We start from the raw sequence: 18,277 nt of genomic DNA, 5'->3' as shown, positions 1-18,277 counted from the left end.
TATACTCTTAATTTATTATAACATACTTCAATGCTATGCTATATATACAGTTTGCTGTAGTCCCGTGCGTAAAACCAGGGCACAAATATATACAGATAATGAATAAAAGTTGTATTTAAAAAACAAACATATTTGGACATATGTATTTCCTTAATCCAACAGTTAGTCTCACCAGAAAGGTGAACATATTTCCAATTGTAAGGTGGTCTGGTAAAATGCGCAAAGCGTCGCTGCTCACCAATAAAACCCACTATTCTGTGATGTAACAGTCGCCATGACAGTTCGTCGCTAGCAAGACAGTAAGGCAATTTCATGTGAACAGCTCCCTGGTCCTGAATCCGTCTTTGACAAATGATAATTTAAATTGCATTGCATTACAACGCCGGAATTGTCGTCGTCTCGTCTTCTCATATTCAAAAAGGTCCCATTTTGTTGCATTGCGGAAAACAGTCAAACGATGGCTGAACATCGCATCGTTCAGCCCTGTAAAAGGTACGTATCGGTCTTTCTTCTTTTCTCTGCCACCCTGAACACGATGTATGCGGTTACTCACTATTCTGTTCCCGAGGAAATGGAGGAAGGCTCCGTTATTGCTAATCTGGCCTCTGATTTGGGGCTGAACATGAACAGTCTCAGTAAACGCAAGATGCGCTTGGATGTTATTGCCAACACAAAATATCTGGACGTTAACAAAGAGACTGGCGAGCTGTATATCGTCGAAAGGTTGGACAGGGAATCTCTTTGTCCAACTAAGACAGCAACATCATGTTTTCTTAAAATGGATGCAACAATTGAAAATCCAATAAGGATGTTCAATATAGAATTAGAAATCATGGATATAAACGACAACGCGCCACATTTTCGACGGGACACAATGGATTTGGATATATCAGAGTCTACTCCCGTGGGTGAGCGATTCTCTCTGAACAATGCAGTGGACCCGGACGTTGGTAGCAACACTGTTAAAACCTACCACCTAAGTGAGAGTGAACATTTCAATATCGAAATACAGACTGGTAGAGATGGAGCAAAATTTGCTGATTTGATACTGAAAAAGGCTTTAGACCGAGAGCAGCAGGCGGTTCATAATCTAATACTCACCGCTGTAGATGGCGGAGTCCCCGCGCGCTCCGGAACAGCCAACATCATTGTTCGGGTTCTGGATACAAATGACAACGCCCCTAAGTTTAATACAGACACGTACAAAATCGATATAATTGAAAACTCTCCAATTGGAAGTCTTGTTGTTAAATTGAATGCAACAGACTTAGATGAGGGCACCAATTCGGAAATAACATATTCATATAGTTTGTATACATCGGAGAAAACGCAAGGCACTTTCAGTTTAAACGCTAACAATGGAGAAATAACGGTAAAAGAAATGATAAATTATGAAGATTTCAGGATTTATGACATGGAAGTCATAGCAACAGATAAAGGAGCGAATTCCTTGTCAAGTCAGTGTAAATTAACACTTTTAGTTACAGATATGAATGACAATCATCCAGAAATGTCCATAAAATCGTTTCAAAGTCCTATAAAGGAAAATGTAGCCATAGACACTGTGATAGCAGTTGTGAGTGTCAGCGATAAAGATTCAGGTGAAAATGGAATCGTCAATATTCACATTGCGGATCAATTACCTTTTGCGCTTCGAGCTTCTTCTGATAACTATTATGAGCTGGTAGTTTCACAACCTCTGGATCGTGAGAAGGTCCCAGAATATGACATAACTTTTACCGTAACAGACAGGGGTTCCCCTCCACTATCTGACAACGAAACCATGACTTTAGAACTACTAGACGTAAATGACAACGTTCCACAGTTCCCCCAGTCGTTCTACACTATACCCGTTATGGAGAATAATGCACCTGGGGCCTTGCTAAGTTCCCTCACTGCGTTTGATCCAGACCTCCATGAAAACCAGTATCTAGTTTATTTCATCATAGAGAAGGAGATAGTGAACACCTCCATGTCCATGCTGTTCTCCATCAATCCGGAGAACGGTAATCTTTACGCACTAAAGACGTTTGACTATGAGATAGAGAAGGAGTTCCTTTTCCACATTGAGGCCAGAGACTCTGGTGTTCCTCCGCTCAGCAGTAACGTGACTGTCCACATCATTATTGTGGACCAGAACGACAACACCCCGGTCATAGTGTCTCCGTGGCGCGCGCACGGCTCCGTGGTGGAGGAGAAGATCCCCAGATCCACCGATAAAGGATCCCTGGTCTCCAAGGTGATAGCCATAGACACGGACTCGGTCCAGAACTCTCGGATTACATACCAGTTTCTACAGGTTACTGACGCCACCTTATTCAGTCTGGACCAATACAACGGAGAGATACGTACTATGAGAATGTTCAGTTACAGAGATCCGCGTCATCAACGGCTGGTTGTCATCGCCAAGGACAACGGGGACCCTGCTCTCTCTGCTACAGTTACCATAAAGCTATCAACAGTGGAGACTGCCGTTAAAGCCTACTCTGACATGACTGAAGTGCCTCTAGAATATGACATATTTTCAGACTTAAACCTGTATTTGGTGATCGGCCTGGGCTCAGTGTCCTTTCTGTTATTGATCACAATATTGGTCACCTGTGTGCTGAAGTGTCAGAAACCAAAGCCCAGCAATGCGGCTCCTCCCAGTAGGAACAGCGTGATCAGCGAGAGGAACTCAACCATCGCAGATTCCACCCTGGTCTCCAACGATGCCTACTGGTACAGTCTGTTTCTAGCGGAGACGAGGAAAGGAAAGCTGGTAGTTAGACAGCCTGTGCCAAAGGCGGGCTCCAGATACATTGTGTCCAGTCTACCAAGGAGCACTGGCCTGACAGAGACTAGTGACTCAGCAGCCTCTACTCTGCAGGTAAGAATGACTTACACCCATTCTTTAATATAAATAGCAATACATTTGATAGAGTTGTTTTCTTCAGTGCACAATTATCGTGCGTAAAATTGATGAATAGGTTGACTCAAGTTCGACCACGTGTTGATTGCACTTTTTTTTTGCAATCAACAGTTCCAGCTACACATTCAATGTACTTATATGCAACCACATCATTCAATTCACAAGTTGAAAAGTCACTGTTGTCCCGTTGCAACTGTTCTCACAGAATACTTCAAGTTTAAACGCACTAATAATAAAACCTAAACGTTTGCAATGTTTGCAATTTCAGAGCTGCATAGGCTGGCAAAATGCGCAAAGTGTCACTGTTCACCAATAAAACGCACTATTATGTGATGTAATCGTCGCCATGACAGTTCCTCATAGTGATAGACGCAGTGCCGCTTGTGTGTGAACATTTTCCGGTCCTGAATTTCGATTCCTTCGATATAATTTTTGTCCATCTTCAAAACGTTACAAGGTCGTCTCGTTTTCTTGACGTAAATTCAACACAACTTAATATTTTCGTTGTGGTGCATTACGCACAGAGATAAGCAATACAACAATGGAGATGCACATCAGTGCACAGCACTGGAGAAGGTACGTCTCGGTATTTCTTATTTTCTCTACCGCCATGAACAAAGCATGTGCGGTTACTCACTATTCTATACCCGAAGAAATGGAGGAAGGCTCTATTGTTGCTAATTTGGCTGCTGATTTGGGTCTTGATGCGAAAACCTTAGTTAAGCGTAAAGTACGGTTGGATGTTATCGCCAATAAGAGGTATCTGGAGATAAACAAAGAAACGGGAGAGCTATTCATCGCGGAGAAGATTGACAGAGAATACCTATGCAACAGCAAAAATCCATCTTGTTTCCTCAAAATGGATGTTTCGATTGAAGAACCAATACGAATGTTTAATATTGAAGTGGAAATAATGGACATAAATGACAACGTGCCCCATTTTCGCAGGGACACCATGCACCTGGATATATCTGAATCCACCCCGGCAGGTGAACGATTCTCGCTAAACAATGCAGTTGACCCAGATTTCGGTACAAACTCTGTAAAGTCGTATCACTTAAGTGATGAAGAGCATTTTAGTATAGAGATTCAAACCGGGAGAGACGGGTCAAAGTTTGCTGATTTGGTTCTAAAAAATGCTTTAGACCGAGAGGAGCAGGCGGTCCATAACCTAATACTTACCGCTGTAGATGGCGGAGTCCCCGCACGCACAGGCACAGCCAACATCATTGTTCGCGTTCTAGATACGAATGACAACGCTCCTCAATTTGACAAAGAAAGCTACACCATCAATGTGATGGAAAACGCCCCAATTGGAAACCTTGTGATTGAATTGAATGCAACTGACTTAGATGAGGGAACCAATTCGGAAATAATATACTCATATAGCCTTTATACATCAGAGAAAACACAAGCAATTTTCAGTTTGAATTCTAATAGTGGTGAAATCAGAGTCAAAGAAATGATTAATTATGAAGATTTCAGGATTTATGATATGGAAGTCATAGCAATGGACAAGGGACACAATTCCTTGACAGGGCAGTGTAAATTAACTATTTTAGTTACAGATATGAATGACAATCATCCAGACATGTCCATAAAATCGTTTCAAAGTCCTATAAAGGAAAATGTAGCCATAGACACTGTGATAGCAATTGTTAGTGTCAGCGATAAAGATTCAGGTGAAAATGGTATAGTTGACCTCCATATTGCTGATCAATTGCCATTTGCACTAAGAGAGTCTTCTGATAACTATTACGAGTTGGTAGTTTCACAACCTCTGGATCGTGAGAAGGTTCCTGAATATGAAATCACCTTTACGGTAACAGACAGGGGATCCCCTCCGCTATCTGACAACGAAACTATGACTTTAGAACTACTAGACGTAAACGACAACGTTCCACAGTTCCCCCAGTCGTTCTACACTATACCCGTTATGGAGAATAACGCACCTGGGGCCTTGCTAAGTTCCCTCACTGCGTTTGATCCAGACCTCCATGAAAACCAGTATCTAGTTTATTTCATCATAGAGAAGGAGATAGTGAACACCTCCATGTCCATGCTGTTCTCCATCAATCCGGAAAACGGTAATCTTTACGCACTAAAGACGTTTGACTATGAGATAGAGAAGGAGTTCCTTTTCCACATTGAGGCCAGAGACTCTGGTGTTCCTCCGCTCAGCAGTAACGTGACTGTCCACATCATTATTGTGGACCAGAACGACAACACCCCGGTCATAGTGTCTCCGTGGCGCGCGCACGGCTCCGTGGTGGAGGAGAAGATCCCCAGATCCACCGATAAAGGATCCCTGGTCTCCAAGGTGATAGCCATAGACACTGACTCGGTCCAGAACTCTCGGATTACATACCAGTTTCTACAGGTTACTGACGCCACTCTATTCAGTCTTGACCAATACAACGGAGAGATACGTACTATGAGAATGTTCAGTTACAGAGATCCGCGTCATCAACGGCTGGTTGTCATCGCCAAGGACAACGGGGACCCTGCTCTCTCTGCTACAGTTACCATAAAGCTCTCAACAGTGGAGACTGCCGTTAAAGCCTACTCTGACATGACTGAAGTGCCGCTAGAATATGACATATTTTCAGATATAAACCTGTATTTGGTGATCGGCCTGGGCTCGGTGTCCTTTCTGTTATTGATCACCATATTGGTCACCTGTGTGCTGAAGTGTCAGAAACCAATGCCCAGCAAAGCGGCCCCTCCAAGTAGGAACAGCGTGATCAGTGACAGAAACTCAACCATCGCGGATTCCACCCTGGTCTCCAACGATGCCTACTGGTACAGTCTGTTTCTAGCGGAGACGAGGAAAGGAAAGCTGGTAGTCAGACAGCCTGTGCCAAAGGCGGGCTCCAGATACATCGTGTCCAGTCTACCAAGGAGCACGGGCCTGACAGAGACCAGCGACTCAGCGGCCTCTACTCTGCAGGTAAGAAATACGATGCCTACTGGTACAGTCTGTTTCTAGCGGAGACTAGGAAAGGAAAGCTGTTTGTCAGACAGCCTGTTCGAAAGTCGGGTTCCAGATACATCGTGTCCAGTAGCCTCTACTCCGAGTCGCTGCTTTGAGCCTCTACCCCAGGCATCGTCATCTAGATTCAGTCATGGACCAATTTTGTTATTGAGCGCATGGTCGTGGGAACGGAACATAATTGCAGATCATTTGTAGACTGCAAATTGACTAGAAGAAGCCCAAACAGATATAATGTTTGACTAAAACAATTCTTTCAAACTTTACCTACATTTGTATACCACCATGTTTCTCTCTAAAGTCCTGGTAACAGATTTCTTAAATTAAAATCTCTTCGAACTGATTTCCTGGTGTTGTTACAGTCTTATGCTCAGAACACTTTGGGGGCCAAACAAAACCACTGGACAAATTCGTCCCGCGGTCCTGCTCTACTCGGACTCTACTGGTTTAACGTAATGTGCAACAACTTTACGTGTTGGTTCGCTACAGCACGCAGTTGCCATGCGTAAAATTGTTGGCTGAAGTTCTACCATCATTTGAAAGTGTTCACAATAACAACAACCATTTTACTTTCACATCCCATTCGTTGACCATTGACCAATCAATTCACCTCGAACAGATAGCTAATATTTCTGTCCACAACGGCTGGTATTGTTACCAGAAGGAATCACAATTACCCAACAATAGGCCTAAGTAAAGCAATGTTCATCATGTATTCTTTACCTCACATTCTAGCAATATTGTTGTGCGTCGTCTTTTTTCGTCGCATAAATTATGTCACCAAAAAGTGTGCAATAAACACGTATTAAATCCAACGTTGCAAAGGGCTGCTAAAAATGCGCACAGGGTCGCTGCTCGCCAATGAAACGCACTCTTCTGTGATGGAACGGTAGCCATGACAGTTCACCATAGCGATAAAGGCAATGCGTATTCTGTATGGACTGCTCGCGGGTGCTGACATTTATCTGCTTCTGAGAAGGTCGTTTTGGTCTATATCTTCAAAAGGTTACAAATCGAATTTTCTTGACACAGATTCGCCACCAACGTTACGTGCAGTATGAGGCACATCCCAACAATGGAGGTGCATATTAGTGGAGCGCCCCGGAGAAGGTATGTCGCGGTCTTTCTTCTTCTCTCTGCCGTCTTGAACACGGCATCTGCGGTTACTCACTATTCCATTCCTGAAGAGATCGAGGAAGGCTCCGTTGTTGCGAATTTAGCTGCTGATTTGGGTTTGGATGCTAAAATCATGGCTCGACGTAAAATACGGTTGGATGTTATCGCCAATAAGAGGTATCTGGAGATAAACAAAGACACAGGGGAGCTACTAATAGCGGAGAAGATTGACAGAGAATACTTATGCAACGTTAAGACATCATCTTGTTTCCTCAAAATGGATGTTACCATCGAAAACCCAATTAGACTATTTAATATTGAAGTTGAAATAATGGACATAAATGACAACTCTCCCCAATTTCGCCGGGACACCATGCACCTGGATATATCCGAATCCACCGCTGCAGGAGAACGATTCTCGCTAACCAATGCAGTAGACCCAGATTTTGGTGCAAACTCTATCAATACGTATCACTTAAGCGAGAGTGAGCATTTCAGTATCGAGATTCAGACCGGAAGAGACGGGTCAAAGTTTGCTGATTTGATTCTTAAAAAGGTTTTAAACCGAGAGGAACAGGCGGTTCATAATCTAATACTCACCGCTGTCGATGGTGGAGTCCCCACGCGCTCCGGTACAGCCAACATCATTGTTCGCGTTATAGATACGAATGACAACGCCCCTCAATTTGATAAAGAAAGCTACAACATTAATGTGATGGAAAACTCTCCAATTGGGAGCCTTGTTGTTAAATTGAATGCAACAGACTTAGATGAGGGAACCAATTCGGAAATAGTATATTCATATAGTCTTTATACATCAGATAAAACCCAACAAACGTTTAGTTTGAATACCAAAAATGGTGAAATCAGAGTCAAAGAAATGATTAATTATGAAGATTTCAGGATTTATGACATGGAAGTTATAGCAACTGATAAGGGGCCTAATTCCTTGACAGGGCAGAGTAAATTAACTATTTTGGTCACAGATATGAATGACAATCACCCTGAGATATCAATTAAATCGTTTCAAAGCCCTGTCAAGGAGGATATTCCAGTAGACAGTGTGATAGCAGTGGTTAGTGTCAGCGATAAAGATTCAAGTGAAAATGGGATAGTTGATATTCGTATTGCTGATACATTACCTTTTGCACTGAGAGAGTCTTCTGATAACTATTATGAGTTAGTAGTTTCACAACCTCTGGACCGTGAGAAGGTTCCAGAATATGAAATAACTTTTACGGTAACAGACAGGGGTTCCCCTACGCTGTCTGACAACGAAACTATGACTTTAGAACTACTAGACGTAAACGACAACGTTCCACAGTTCCCTAAGTCGTTCTACACTATACCCGTTATGGAGAATAACGCACCCGGGGCCTTGCTAAGTTCCCTCACTGCGTTTGATCCAGACCTCCATGAAAACCAGTATCTAGTTTATTTCATCATAGAGAAGGAGATAGTGAACACCTCCATGTCCATGCTGTTCTCCATCAATCCGGAGAACGGTAATCTTTACGCACTAAAGACGTTTGACTATGAGATAGAGAAGGAGTTCCTTTTCCACATTGAGGCCAGAGACTCTGGTGTTCCTCCGCTCAGCAGTAACGTGACTGTCCACATCGTTATTGTGGACCAGAACGACAACACCCCGGTCATAGTGTCTCCTTGGCGCGCGCACGGCTCCGTGGTGGAGGAGAAGATCCCCAGATCCACCGATAAAGGATCCCTGGTCTCCAAGGTGATAGCCATAGACACGGACTCGGTCCAGAACTCTCGGATTACATACCAGTTTCTACAGGTTACTGACGCCACCTTATTCAGTCTGGACCAATACAACGGAGAGATACGTACTATGAGAATGTTCAGTTACAGAGATCCGCGTCATCAACGGCTGGTTGTCATCGCCAAGGACAACGGGGACCCAGCTCTCTCTGCTACAGTTACCATAAAGCTATCAACAGTGGAGACTGCCGTTAAAGCCTACTCCGACATGACGGAAGTGCCTCTAGAATATGACATATTTTCTGATTTAAACCTATATTTGGTGATCGGCCTCGGCTCAGTGTCCTTTCTGTTATTGATCACCATATTGGTCAGTTGTGTGCTGAAGTGTCAGAAACCAATGCCAAGTAAAGCGGCCCCTCCCAGTAGGAACAGCGTGATCAGCGAGAGGAATTCGACCATCGCTGATTCCACCCTGGTCTCCAACGATGCCTACTGGTACAGTCTGTTTCTAGCGGAGACGAGGAAAGGAAAGCTGGTAGTCAGACAGCCTGTGCCAAAGGCGGGTTCCAGATACATTGTGTCCAGTCTACCAAGGAGCACGGGTTTGACAGAGACCAGCGACTCAGCGGCCTCTACTCTGCAGGTAAGAATGACCTACACCTCCGCTTCCAGGAAAACAAACGCTTACATCAAATCAACCAGCAACAATCAGAGGACGACCTCGAGCAGCTGTCTCAATACCTTTGTGGGTTATCGTCCTATTTATATGTGTCTCTATACGTTGTGTTCTTCAGAGGTATGCGTAGGCCTAATTGTGACCCAAACAGATGAAAATAGCACGCCAGCCTTTGCTCACCTCAAACATCTCCTCAAATACAGTCAGTAGCTTGCCCCTTGACTAAGAGCATCACAATGCCAGTTCAAGACACTTGAGGTCATTTGGGTCAATGGGATCACTAGGAGAGAGGGTCTTGATTCACATCTCGAGCAGCGGTCTAAGTACCTGTGTGGGTTAAAGGCAGTTAACCCACTGTTCCCCGGGCACCTGAAGACGTTGATGTCGATTAAGGCAATACCCCCACACCTCTCTGATTCAGAGGGGTTGGGTCAAATGCGGAAGACACATTTCAGTTGAAGGCATTCAGTTGTACAACTGACTAGGTATCCCTCTTTCATATGTTAAACTCAGTGGGTGGCTTGCCCCTTGACTCAGAGTACCACAGTGTAAAGGTTGAGACAGCTGAGGTCATCTCGGTCAATGGGGATCACTATGAAGGATGAGCTAAGCATCTGCTGATATTGTCAGGAGCTTCTCTCGCAGGCAACATACTAATCTATTAGGTCTCAAAGAAATAATGAAACATGCTCAATTTGGTTTAAATAATGCAAAAACACAGTGTTGGAGAAGAAAATAAAAGTGCAATATGTGCCATGTAAAAAAGCAAACGTTTAAGTTCCTTGCTCAAAACATGAGAATAAAAGCTGGTGGTTCAATATTCCCAGTTAAGAAGTTTAACTTGTAGTTATTATAGGAATTATGATGCGTCAACTATTTATCTCTATACCATTTGTATTTAATATACCTTTTGACTATTGAATGTTCTAATAGGCACTTTAGTATTGCCAGCCTAATCTCAGGAGTTGATAGGCTTGAAGTCATAAACAGCCCTGTGAAGCAAGCATTGCTAAGAGCTGCTGGGACAACGCAGTCAAGTTTGATTGAATGATTATGATCCTGCTGCCTCCTACCACCACTCAGGCAGACTGCTCTATCAAATCATAGACTTAATTATATTACACTGCTCAAAAAAATTAAGGGAACACTTAAACAACACAATGTAACTCCAAGTCAATCACACTTCTGTGAAGTCAAACTGTCCACTTAGGAAGCAACACTGATTGACAATACATTTCACATGCTGTTGTGCAAATGGAATAGACATCAGGTGGAAATTATAGGCAATTAGCAAGACATCCCCCAATAAAGGAGTGGTTCTGCAGGTGGTGACCACAGACCACTTCTCAATTCCTATGCTTCCTGGCTGATGTTTTGGTCACTTTTGAATGCTGGCGGTGCTTTCACTCTAGTGGTAGCATGAGACAGAGTCTACAACCCACACAAGTGGCTCAGGTAGTGCAGCTCATCCAGGATGGCACATCAATGCGAGCTGTGGCAAGAAGGTTTGCTGTGTCTGTCAGTGTAGTGTCCAGAGCATGGAGGCGCTACCAGGAGACAGGCCAGTACATCAGGAGACGTGGAGGAGGCCGTAGGAGGGCAACAACCCAGCAGCAGGACCACTACCTCCGCCGTTGTGACCTCCAGCAGGCCACAAATGCGCATGTGTCTGCTCAAATGGTCAGAAACAGACTCCATGAGGGTGGTATGAGGGCCCGACGTCCACAGGTGGGGGTTGTGCTTACAGCCCAACACCGTGCAGGACGTTTGGCATTTGCCAGAGAACACCAAGATTGGCATATTCGCCACTGGCGCCCTGTGCTCTTCACAGATGAAAGCAGGTTCACACTGAGCACATGTGACAGACGTGACAGAGTCTGGAGACGCCATGGAGAACAGAACGTTGCTGCCTGCAACATCCTCCAGCATGAACGGTTTGGCGGTGGGTCAGTCATGGTGTGGGGTGGCATTTCTTTGGGGGGCCGCACAGCCTCCATGTGCTCGCCAGAGGTAGCCTGACTGCCATTAGGTACCGAGATGAGATCCTCAGACCCCTTGTGAGACCATATGCTGGTGCGGTTGGCCCTGGGTTCCTCCTAATGGAAGACAATGCTAGACCTCATGTGGTTGGAGTGTGTCAGCAGTTCCTGCAAGAGGAAGGCATTGGTGCTATGGACTGGCTCGCCCGTTCCCCAGACCTGAATCCAATTGAGCACATCTGGGACATCATGTCTCGCTCCATCCACCAACGCCACGTTGCACCACAGACTGTCCAGGAGTTGGCGGATGCTTTAGTCCAGGTCTGGAAGTAGATCCCTCAGGAGTCCATCCGCCATCTCATCAGGAGCATGCCCAGGCGTTGTAGGGAGGTCATACAGGCACGTGGAGGCCACACACACTACTGAGCCTCATTTTGACTTGTTTTAAGGACATTACATCAAAGTTGGATCAGCCTGTAGTGTGGTTTTCCACTTTAATTTTGAGTGTGAATCCAAATCCAGACCTGCATGTGTTGATAAATTTGATTTTCATTGATCATTTTTGTGTGATTTTGTTGTCAGGACATTCAACTATGTAAAGAAAAAAGTATTTAATAAGAATATTTCATTCATTCAGATCTAGGATGTGTTATTTTAGTGTTCCCTTTATTTTTTTGAGCAATGTAGTTTGCAAGCCCTGCCACATCTGACAAGCGTCAGTGCCGGTGTTGTAGGATTCAATCTTAGTCCTGCATAGCGTGATTTTTTTTAGAAGTGTCCGGATTCGTGTCCTGCTTCTTGAAAGCAGCAGCTCTAGCCTTTAGCTCAGTCCAGATGTTGCCTGTAATCCATGGCTTCTGGTTGGGATATGTACGTACAGTCACTGTGGGGACGACATCATCGATGCACTTATGGATGAAGCTGGTGATTGATGTGGTATACTCCTCAATGCCATAGGATGAATCCCGGAACATATTCCTGCCTGTGCTAGCAAAACAGTCCTATAGCTTAGCATCCGCGTCATTTGACCACTTCCGTATTGAGCGAGTCACTGGTACTTCCTACTTTAGTTTTTGCTTGTAAGCAGGAATCAGGAGGATATAATTAACGTAAGATTGCCAAATGGAGGGTGAGGCAGAGCTTTGTACACATCTCTGTATGTGGAGTAAAAGTGTTCTAGAGTTTTTTTCTCCCCCTCTGGTTGGACATGTGACATGAGGTAAACAGATTGAAGTTTTCCTGCATTAAAGTCCCCGGCCACTAGGAGCGCCGCCTTTGGATGAGCATTTTCTTGTTTGCTTATGGCCTTTTACAGCTCGTTGAGTGCGGTCTTAGTGCCAGCATCGGTTTCTGGTGGTAAATAGACAGCTACGAAAAAAATATAGATGAAAACACTCTTGGTAGATAGTGTGCATATTGTGGAAAATGTAGTGTAAGAGCTGTTAGAAAAGACCGCCTGAAGTTTCAGCCTGTTTTGGTGGGATGGATTTTAGTCCTGCCTGGTGAAATCACCAGGCAGGTAAGTTACTGTAGTTAATAGACCAGTAAGAATGAGAGTTCCAAACCTCTCTGCCAATAACAGCTCTTTGTCTGTTTTCTGTTCCCCACTCAGACCACTCCCAGACCGTCATTGCAAAATTCTCGCTTGAGAAATTGCTCTTTGCTTAGAAGCAATTCTTGTTTCTTTTTTGACCATTTTAACTTAAAACAATCCCAGTAAGGTACTTAATTGTTACCCAGAAATGTTTTGATATAAAAAAAAAACATCTGCATTGGACCTTTAAGACTACTGAGAGGCATCGAAAGTTAGAGCTGTGTGCTGGTACATTCAAATGACAGCTTGGCTGGCCATCCTCATGAAGCCATTTTCATAACCTCTATTACGGAGTAGCAATTTGGGAAACCAGGCCAATTCAGACCGTGATAATCTATCATAGTTCCCCAAAGAGATACAGTGAAACAATGTGGTGTGGTTTCAGAGAGCATAGCCCATATATTTTGCGGGAAGCTTCCTGTGGGATGGTTCTCATCGCGTGAAACATGATACGTTATTGTCTAATACAATTCTAATAGTTATCAATCAGCCACCTTGTAGACATCTCAAGCAGAATGGCTGAACCAACAAGTGGCTTGTTAACAATGTAATATTTTGTAGCCAAATGATGTCAATGCTATTCTAATAAAGCTAGACCTATTTTGAAGCGTGCCTTGCTTAACTCCTCTATTTCAATTCACTCACTGGCATGGCCATTAAATATATAATACTTTAAGCGGTGTTCCAATTCCAGAACAAGCGAAGCAACATCGACTCAGAGAAGCTGTCTGGAAGTTACCGTAACATATCCGATGAGCGTGCATCACCAAATGCACATTAAAACCATATTACTGTGCCATAACAACAGGCAACTGCAGGTAAAACCAAGATGGCACCGTGACTAACCAAGATGGCGTCATGAAAAACCAAGATGGCCTCATAAATAACATAAATATAAATCTTTGGTGAAACGTTTATTTCTGAGAAGAAGCCATGATGATTTCATGTGATATTGTCTGATATCAGCAACCTGGCAAATTACTGAACAGAAAAGTGTAACAATTTGTTTTCTTTTCGGCATCACATAAGCTACCTAAAATTAAGAAGGTCACACAGTTAAATCTCAGAAACTATTCACCGAAACATATTGAATACTGTTTACCCAGATACACAGTATATAGAAAGTGTCAGGTGCAGAGAGGGAGCAGGGGTAACATTTCCACTTTCCACCTCATTACCAGTCTAAAAACAGGTCACCTTCTGACGTTGCAGGGTAATCCTTATGACAGGCCTAGTTCCTTTCTCTCTAGAAACCGTTCACCTGTCATTCATTCATATCACTTCCCTCTAGCATCTCAGTAAACAGCTGCAGCACCTGCTGTGGAGAACAAAAAAGCCTTCTAATTTGGTCTGACAGGTTGAGTGGTGTGTTGCTGTGTGGCCTGTGGCCTGTATTCCACTGCACTGACTGTGCCTGCATACTGCAGCCATTTAGCGGTATACTGCATCCTTTTTCGAGGTAACACAGTGATGAAGATTACACAGTGATGAAGATTAGACAGTGCCAGAAGCAATTTTATTTATGTATGTTCTACTAGAATATGAGGAGACAGTAACCCCTCGAGCTTTCAAAACAGACCAGATATGTTTTCACATTAGTGGAACATTAGAGGAGTCTATTATTAGTCTAGAGGCATCCGCTTATCATTGACATCATTGGTTCTTATTTCATGTTTGATATGCTTATTGACTTCCTTCGTCAAATATAGTCAACTGCAGTTGTAAATGCATTTGAATAAACCCTTCTCTCTCCCACAGTGAGCCCAGTCAAGCTGAAGGCCTAGCTTTGTGTACAGCTTTTCAGTGCAGCCACTCCCCCTCTATGCTGCAGAGGTTATCTCTCCTCCTCTTACACCATTCAGTAAGAGAAGGAGAGCAGGGAGGAGATCTGCAGTAAGAGATGGGCCAGGGTTGTAGTGTTGCTTGTTTTGCTAAGCACCTCTCGCTCTATACCAGTGGCCATGGCCTTTCCAGGGCTGTTCTCCTGCTATTATACATTTGCACACTCATTACAATGGACAGCGTTTTCAGAATGCATTCAGACCTCTTGACTTTTCCCACATGTTGTTACCTTAGAGCATTCATTTTAGAACGAGGCTGTAACGTCACAACATGTGGAAAAAGTCAAGGGGCCTGAATACTTTCCGAAGGCCCCTGTATAACAAATGTTTTCCTTGATCAAGGCTAGTTCTCGTTAGAAGGTAAGTTTTACAGAATAAGTGATTGCGTGCAGTCTTGTGTGTGAGGATGAATGGTGTTTGTGTGCGGTCTTGTGTGTGAGGGTGAATGGTGTTTGTGTGCGTACGGATTGCTGAAAACTGTCATTTTCCTAACTAACTCATGTTACCCTTTTCAGACTGTCATGCAATTCTTCCTGCTATGCTGTGCTGTCTGTTTTATCTTAAGCATCTTCTGTTTTGGGCTATACTATTCAAAGTTCAGACTGTTTCTCAGACGTATAAGATCATCTCTTTCGTAGAAATGCAATGATTAAAACGGGGAAAAAAATGGGAGATTGTAGCCATAGGCCATAACCATGCATACAGAAAGAGTTCCTCTTCTTCTGTTCTGCAATGTCTTGACCATTGAAACGCTTCTTTCTTTTCTCCCTGTTCTTAAGTACCCTAAGTGAGGGAAGTCCACTCTGCAGCTGGAGGTACGCAGGAGTCTCACTCACCCGCCCCGGAACCCCTTTTTGAATGACCTTACAGAAATGATGTGTTTTAGTTTTTTTGTGTCATTCTTTTGTTTTTTTTTCAGTGGAAATCCTGTTCTCCTGTCGTTGTTTTCTTCCTCTTGGAGGAGGAGCTGTGGTTTTGATGACAAAAACATCACTTGGCCACGTTGATACCAATACCCCATCCCTCCTGACCTGTTCCCCATGGCTTAATTGAGTCTGGCCTGCACCGACCTTTTGTCCTGTTTAACTGAGCCTCATCCCAAAACAAACCACTGCTGCCCATATTAGACTCTCACCCTCAAGGCCTATTGAGCCTGTCTCAAGCTCTAGAAATGCTACTTTTATGATGCTGATGTCTAGGTCATACTGACCTAGTTTCCTAACTATACAGTACATTGGGTCTTTCTCCTCTGCCAGAACAGTGACTTATGGGCTCTTTCCTGTCAGGGAAAAAAAACAAATGGCATTGATTGACCTCAGTAGACATCAGACAGAGACGGAGTAATAATCATAACGCTGCTGATAGTAATAATCTGGGATCTATTTGACAGAAGCTCTGGCTTTAGTTGTAATCCAGATTAAAGAGGGGGATCGATGAAGGTATGTCCTCTCTACTGCAATCGCCTTTTGGTTTTTCGGGCACACACCTGTCTGTCACACCTGACTGCATCCAGTCACTGAGCCCTAAGCCCAGCACCTGGTCCTGGGGCCGCAGAATGACAGCCCAAAAAGGATGAAAAACTTAAACATGTCCTGCTTACACTCACCCACAACTATGGACTCCCTTGACTGATGCATCTTACAGTATCATGCCAGGCCCTCCCTGAAACCACCACAGAAGCTCTCTAACCAAGCTGTCATACATTTGTTTTTTTACATGAACAGAACTATACAGCTAATAAGCTTTGACACAGTCCTCTGCATGGGATATTAATTTGTGTTCATCTCCTTCAGTCCCATTGCTAAGGCAGATCAGGCACGTCCTCTACTGCATCTCAGACTGTTTGTTTGGTGGATTGGACTGTGGTGTTTTTGGTGTGATTGGTTGATTGTTTGACTGACTGTTGATGAGTTCACAACACGATTGACCCTTGTGAATTCCTGTTTACTGGGATGTGACGTGTGACCTAATTCTTCGTGCAGAGGGACGGGAAAGGAAACTAATCGCCCAGTTACTTAGCAACCACTCTCTCTCCCTCACATAATCTTGGAGCATGGTATTCATTAATAGTCCCTCCCCTCCCTCCCACCCAGCCACCCACCCCACCACCACCACCACTACAAGTCCCACTCTGTCGTTCTGCCTGATGCCCTGTCTGACTGACAGACCTCGGCTGCATGAGACATGTCAGAGTTTGGCCAATCATAAGGCTGTGAATTTCCCAGATGACTCCTACTTTTGTCTAATTCTCTCCTCTCATTTGCAGGGGTCGACCACCACTGGCAGCAGTTCCTCGTAAGGCTCCATCCCCATTGGTCCGCTGAAGTGACATCAGGAGGAATCCCCGTCCACTGAAGAAAGGAACCCCATCCTTACCCTACTCTGCCCCCTCCCCTAAACGCCCAGCCCCTCAGTGACACTCCAACTGCACCCCCTTGGCCCCACAATAACTGTACCCCAAGGATCTAAAGGACACTATAGTGACCCCGTCCCCCATCCCCCGTCCCCTAGCCATGCCCCAATCTCTTTTTAAGCACACACTAGCCCCAATCAACTTCACAAGTCTTTCAACGTCCATTCAACATGCATGATTCTGCATGGCTCTGGCCCATCACTGAGGGCCCTTCGTATTTCAAGAGAAAAGACACTAGAGACACAGAATGAACAAGTAGAGGTACCACTGGACATACGAAAGGAGTTCCAAACAGCCACTATGAACTAACAGAGACGGACATGGGAATGTGGAGTTGTCTTCAAAGATCTCAGAAAAAGATGTTAGGCTTTCACTTCAGTGTTTCTTCTTGTTCTGGCAGCGTAAAGGTGTGGAGATGTATAATCAAGCAAACAAAAAACGTGTAAACAAATATGTCAGATAGCTAAGTAGCTGCAGAGGATTAATAACAGTATAGGACAAAAGGGAATTAGTGTTGTGTGAGGTAATGTGATGTAGAAGTAGGTCATTTAGTCGTTTTCTATAGTGTACAAAGACCTTGTGCTACATGTGAGTGAGACACTCTTTAGAATACTTTTATCATCCAATTTATCAAACAAGGAAATAGGGGAGGTTAATTAGAAATGTCATGATGCTTAGGTTGTTACAAGTGTACTGATTTAAGTGTGAGGCACGTGACATCCCGGCAACTTTGAGAGAGAAGAAAAAACACTTTTACGTTCCTTTTCATTTCTTATTTTTCAAACTTTGTACAAAATGTGACTGCTAAACAAAATGAAATGCTAATATTTACAGTACTACAGTAACTACTATTATCTCTGCTTTAAGTTATGATCAAGGCAAGTCTATAATTAGTGCTTTGTGTAGCCTATATTATCTATCGATGGTGCAATGTGTAGTCATTCTTTTTTTATGTATTGTATGTATTGTACCATTGTATCCTATGGTGATTTGTTATATATGGGTACCATTACATCCATGATGAATTATC

General features: G+C 43.8%; 1 protein-coding gene across 13 annotated transcripts in view; it reads left to right on the top strand.

The window, feature by feature from the left end:
* The window catches only part of LOC110487718 (protocadherin alpha-C2), a 30,029-nt gene extending 11,752 nt beyond the window's left edge, over positions 1–18,277 (top strand). For 3 of the 13 annotated variants that reach the window (XM_036942837.1, XM_036942839.1, XM_036942838.1), the window contains exons 2-3: positions 15,614–15,649; positions 17,101–18,277. In XM_036942837.1, coding sequence (XP_036798732.1) covers positions 15,614–15,625 — 12 coding nt within the window. In that variant the 3' untranslated portion in view covers positions 15,626–15,649; positions 17,101–18,277. The other 10 variants (XM_036942833.1, XM_036942836.1, XM_036942834.1 and 7 more) reach the window with 8 other exon arrangements.

The sequence above is a fragment of the Oncorhynchus mykiss genome, chromosome 14 (assembly GCF_013265735.2).
Source record: "Oncorhynchus mykiss isolate Arlee chromosome 14, USDA_OmykA_1.1, whole genome shotgun sequence".
NCBI classification, from domain to species: Eukaryota; Metazoa; Chordata; class Actinopteri; order Salmoniformes; family Salmonidae; genus Oncorhynchus; species Oncorhynchus mykiss.
This window is presented reverse-complemented; position numbering and strand designations above follow the sequence as displayed.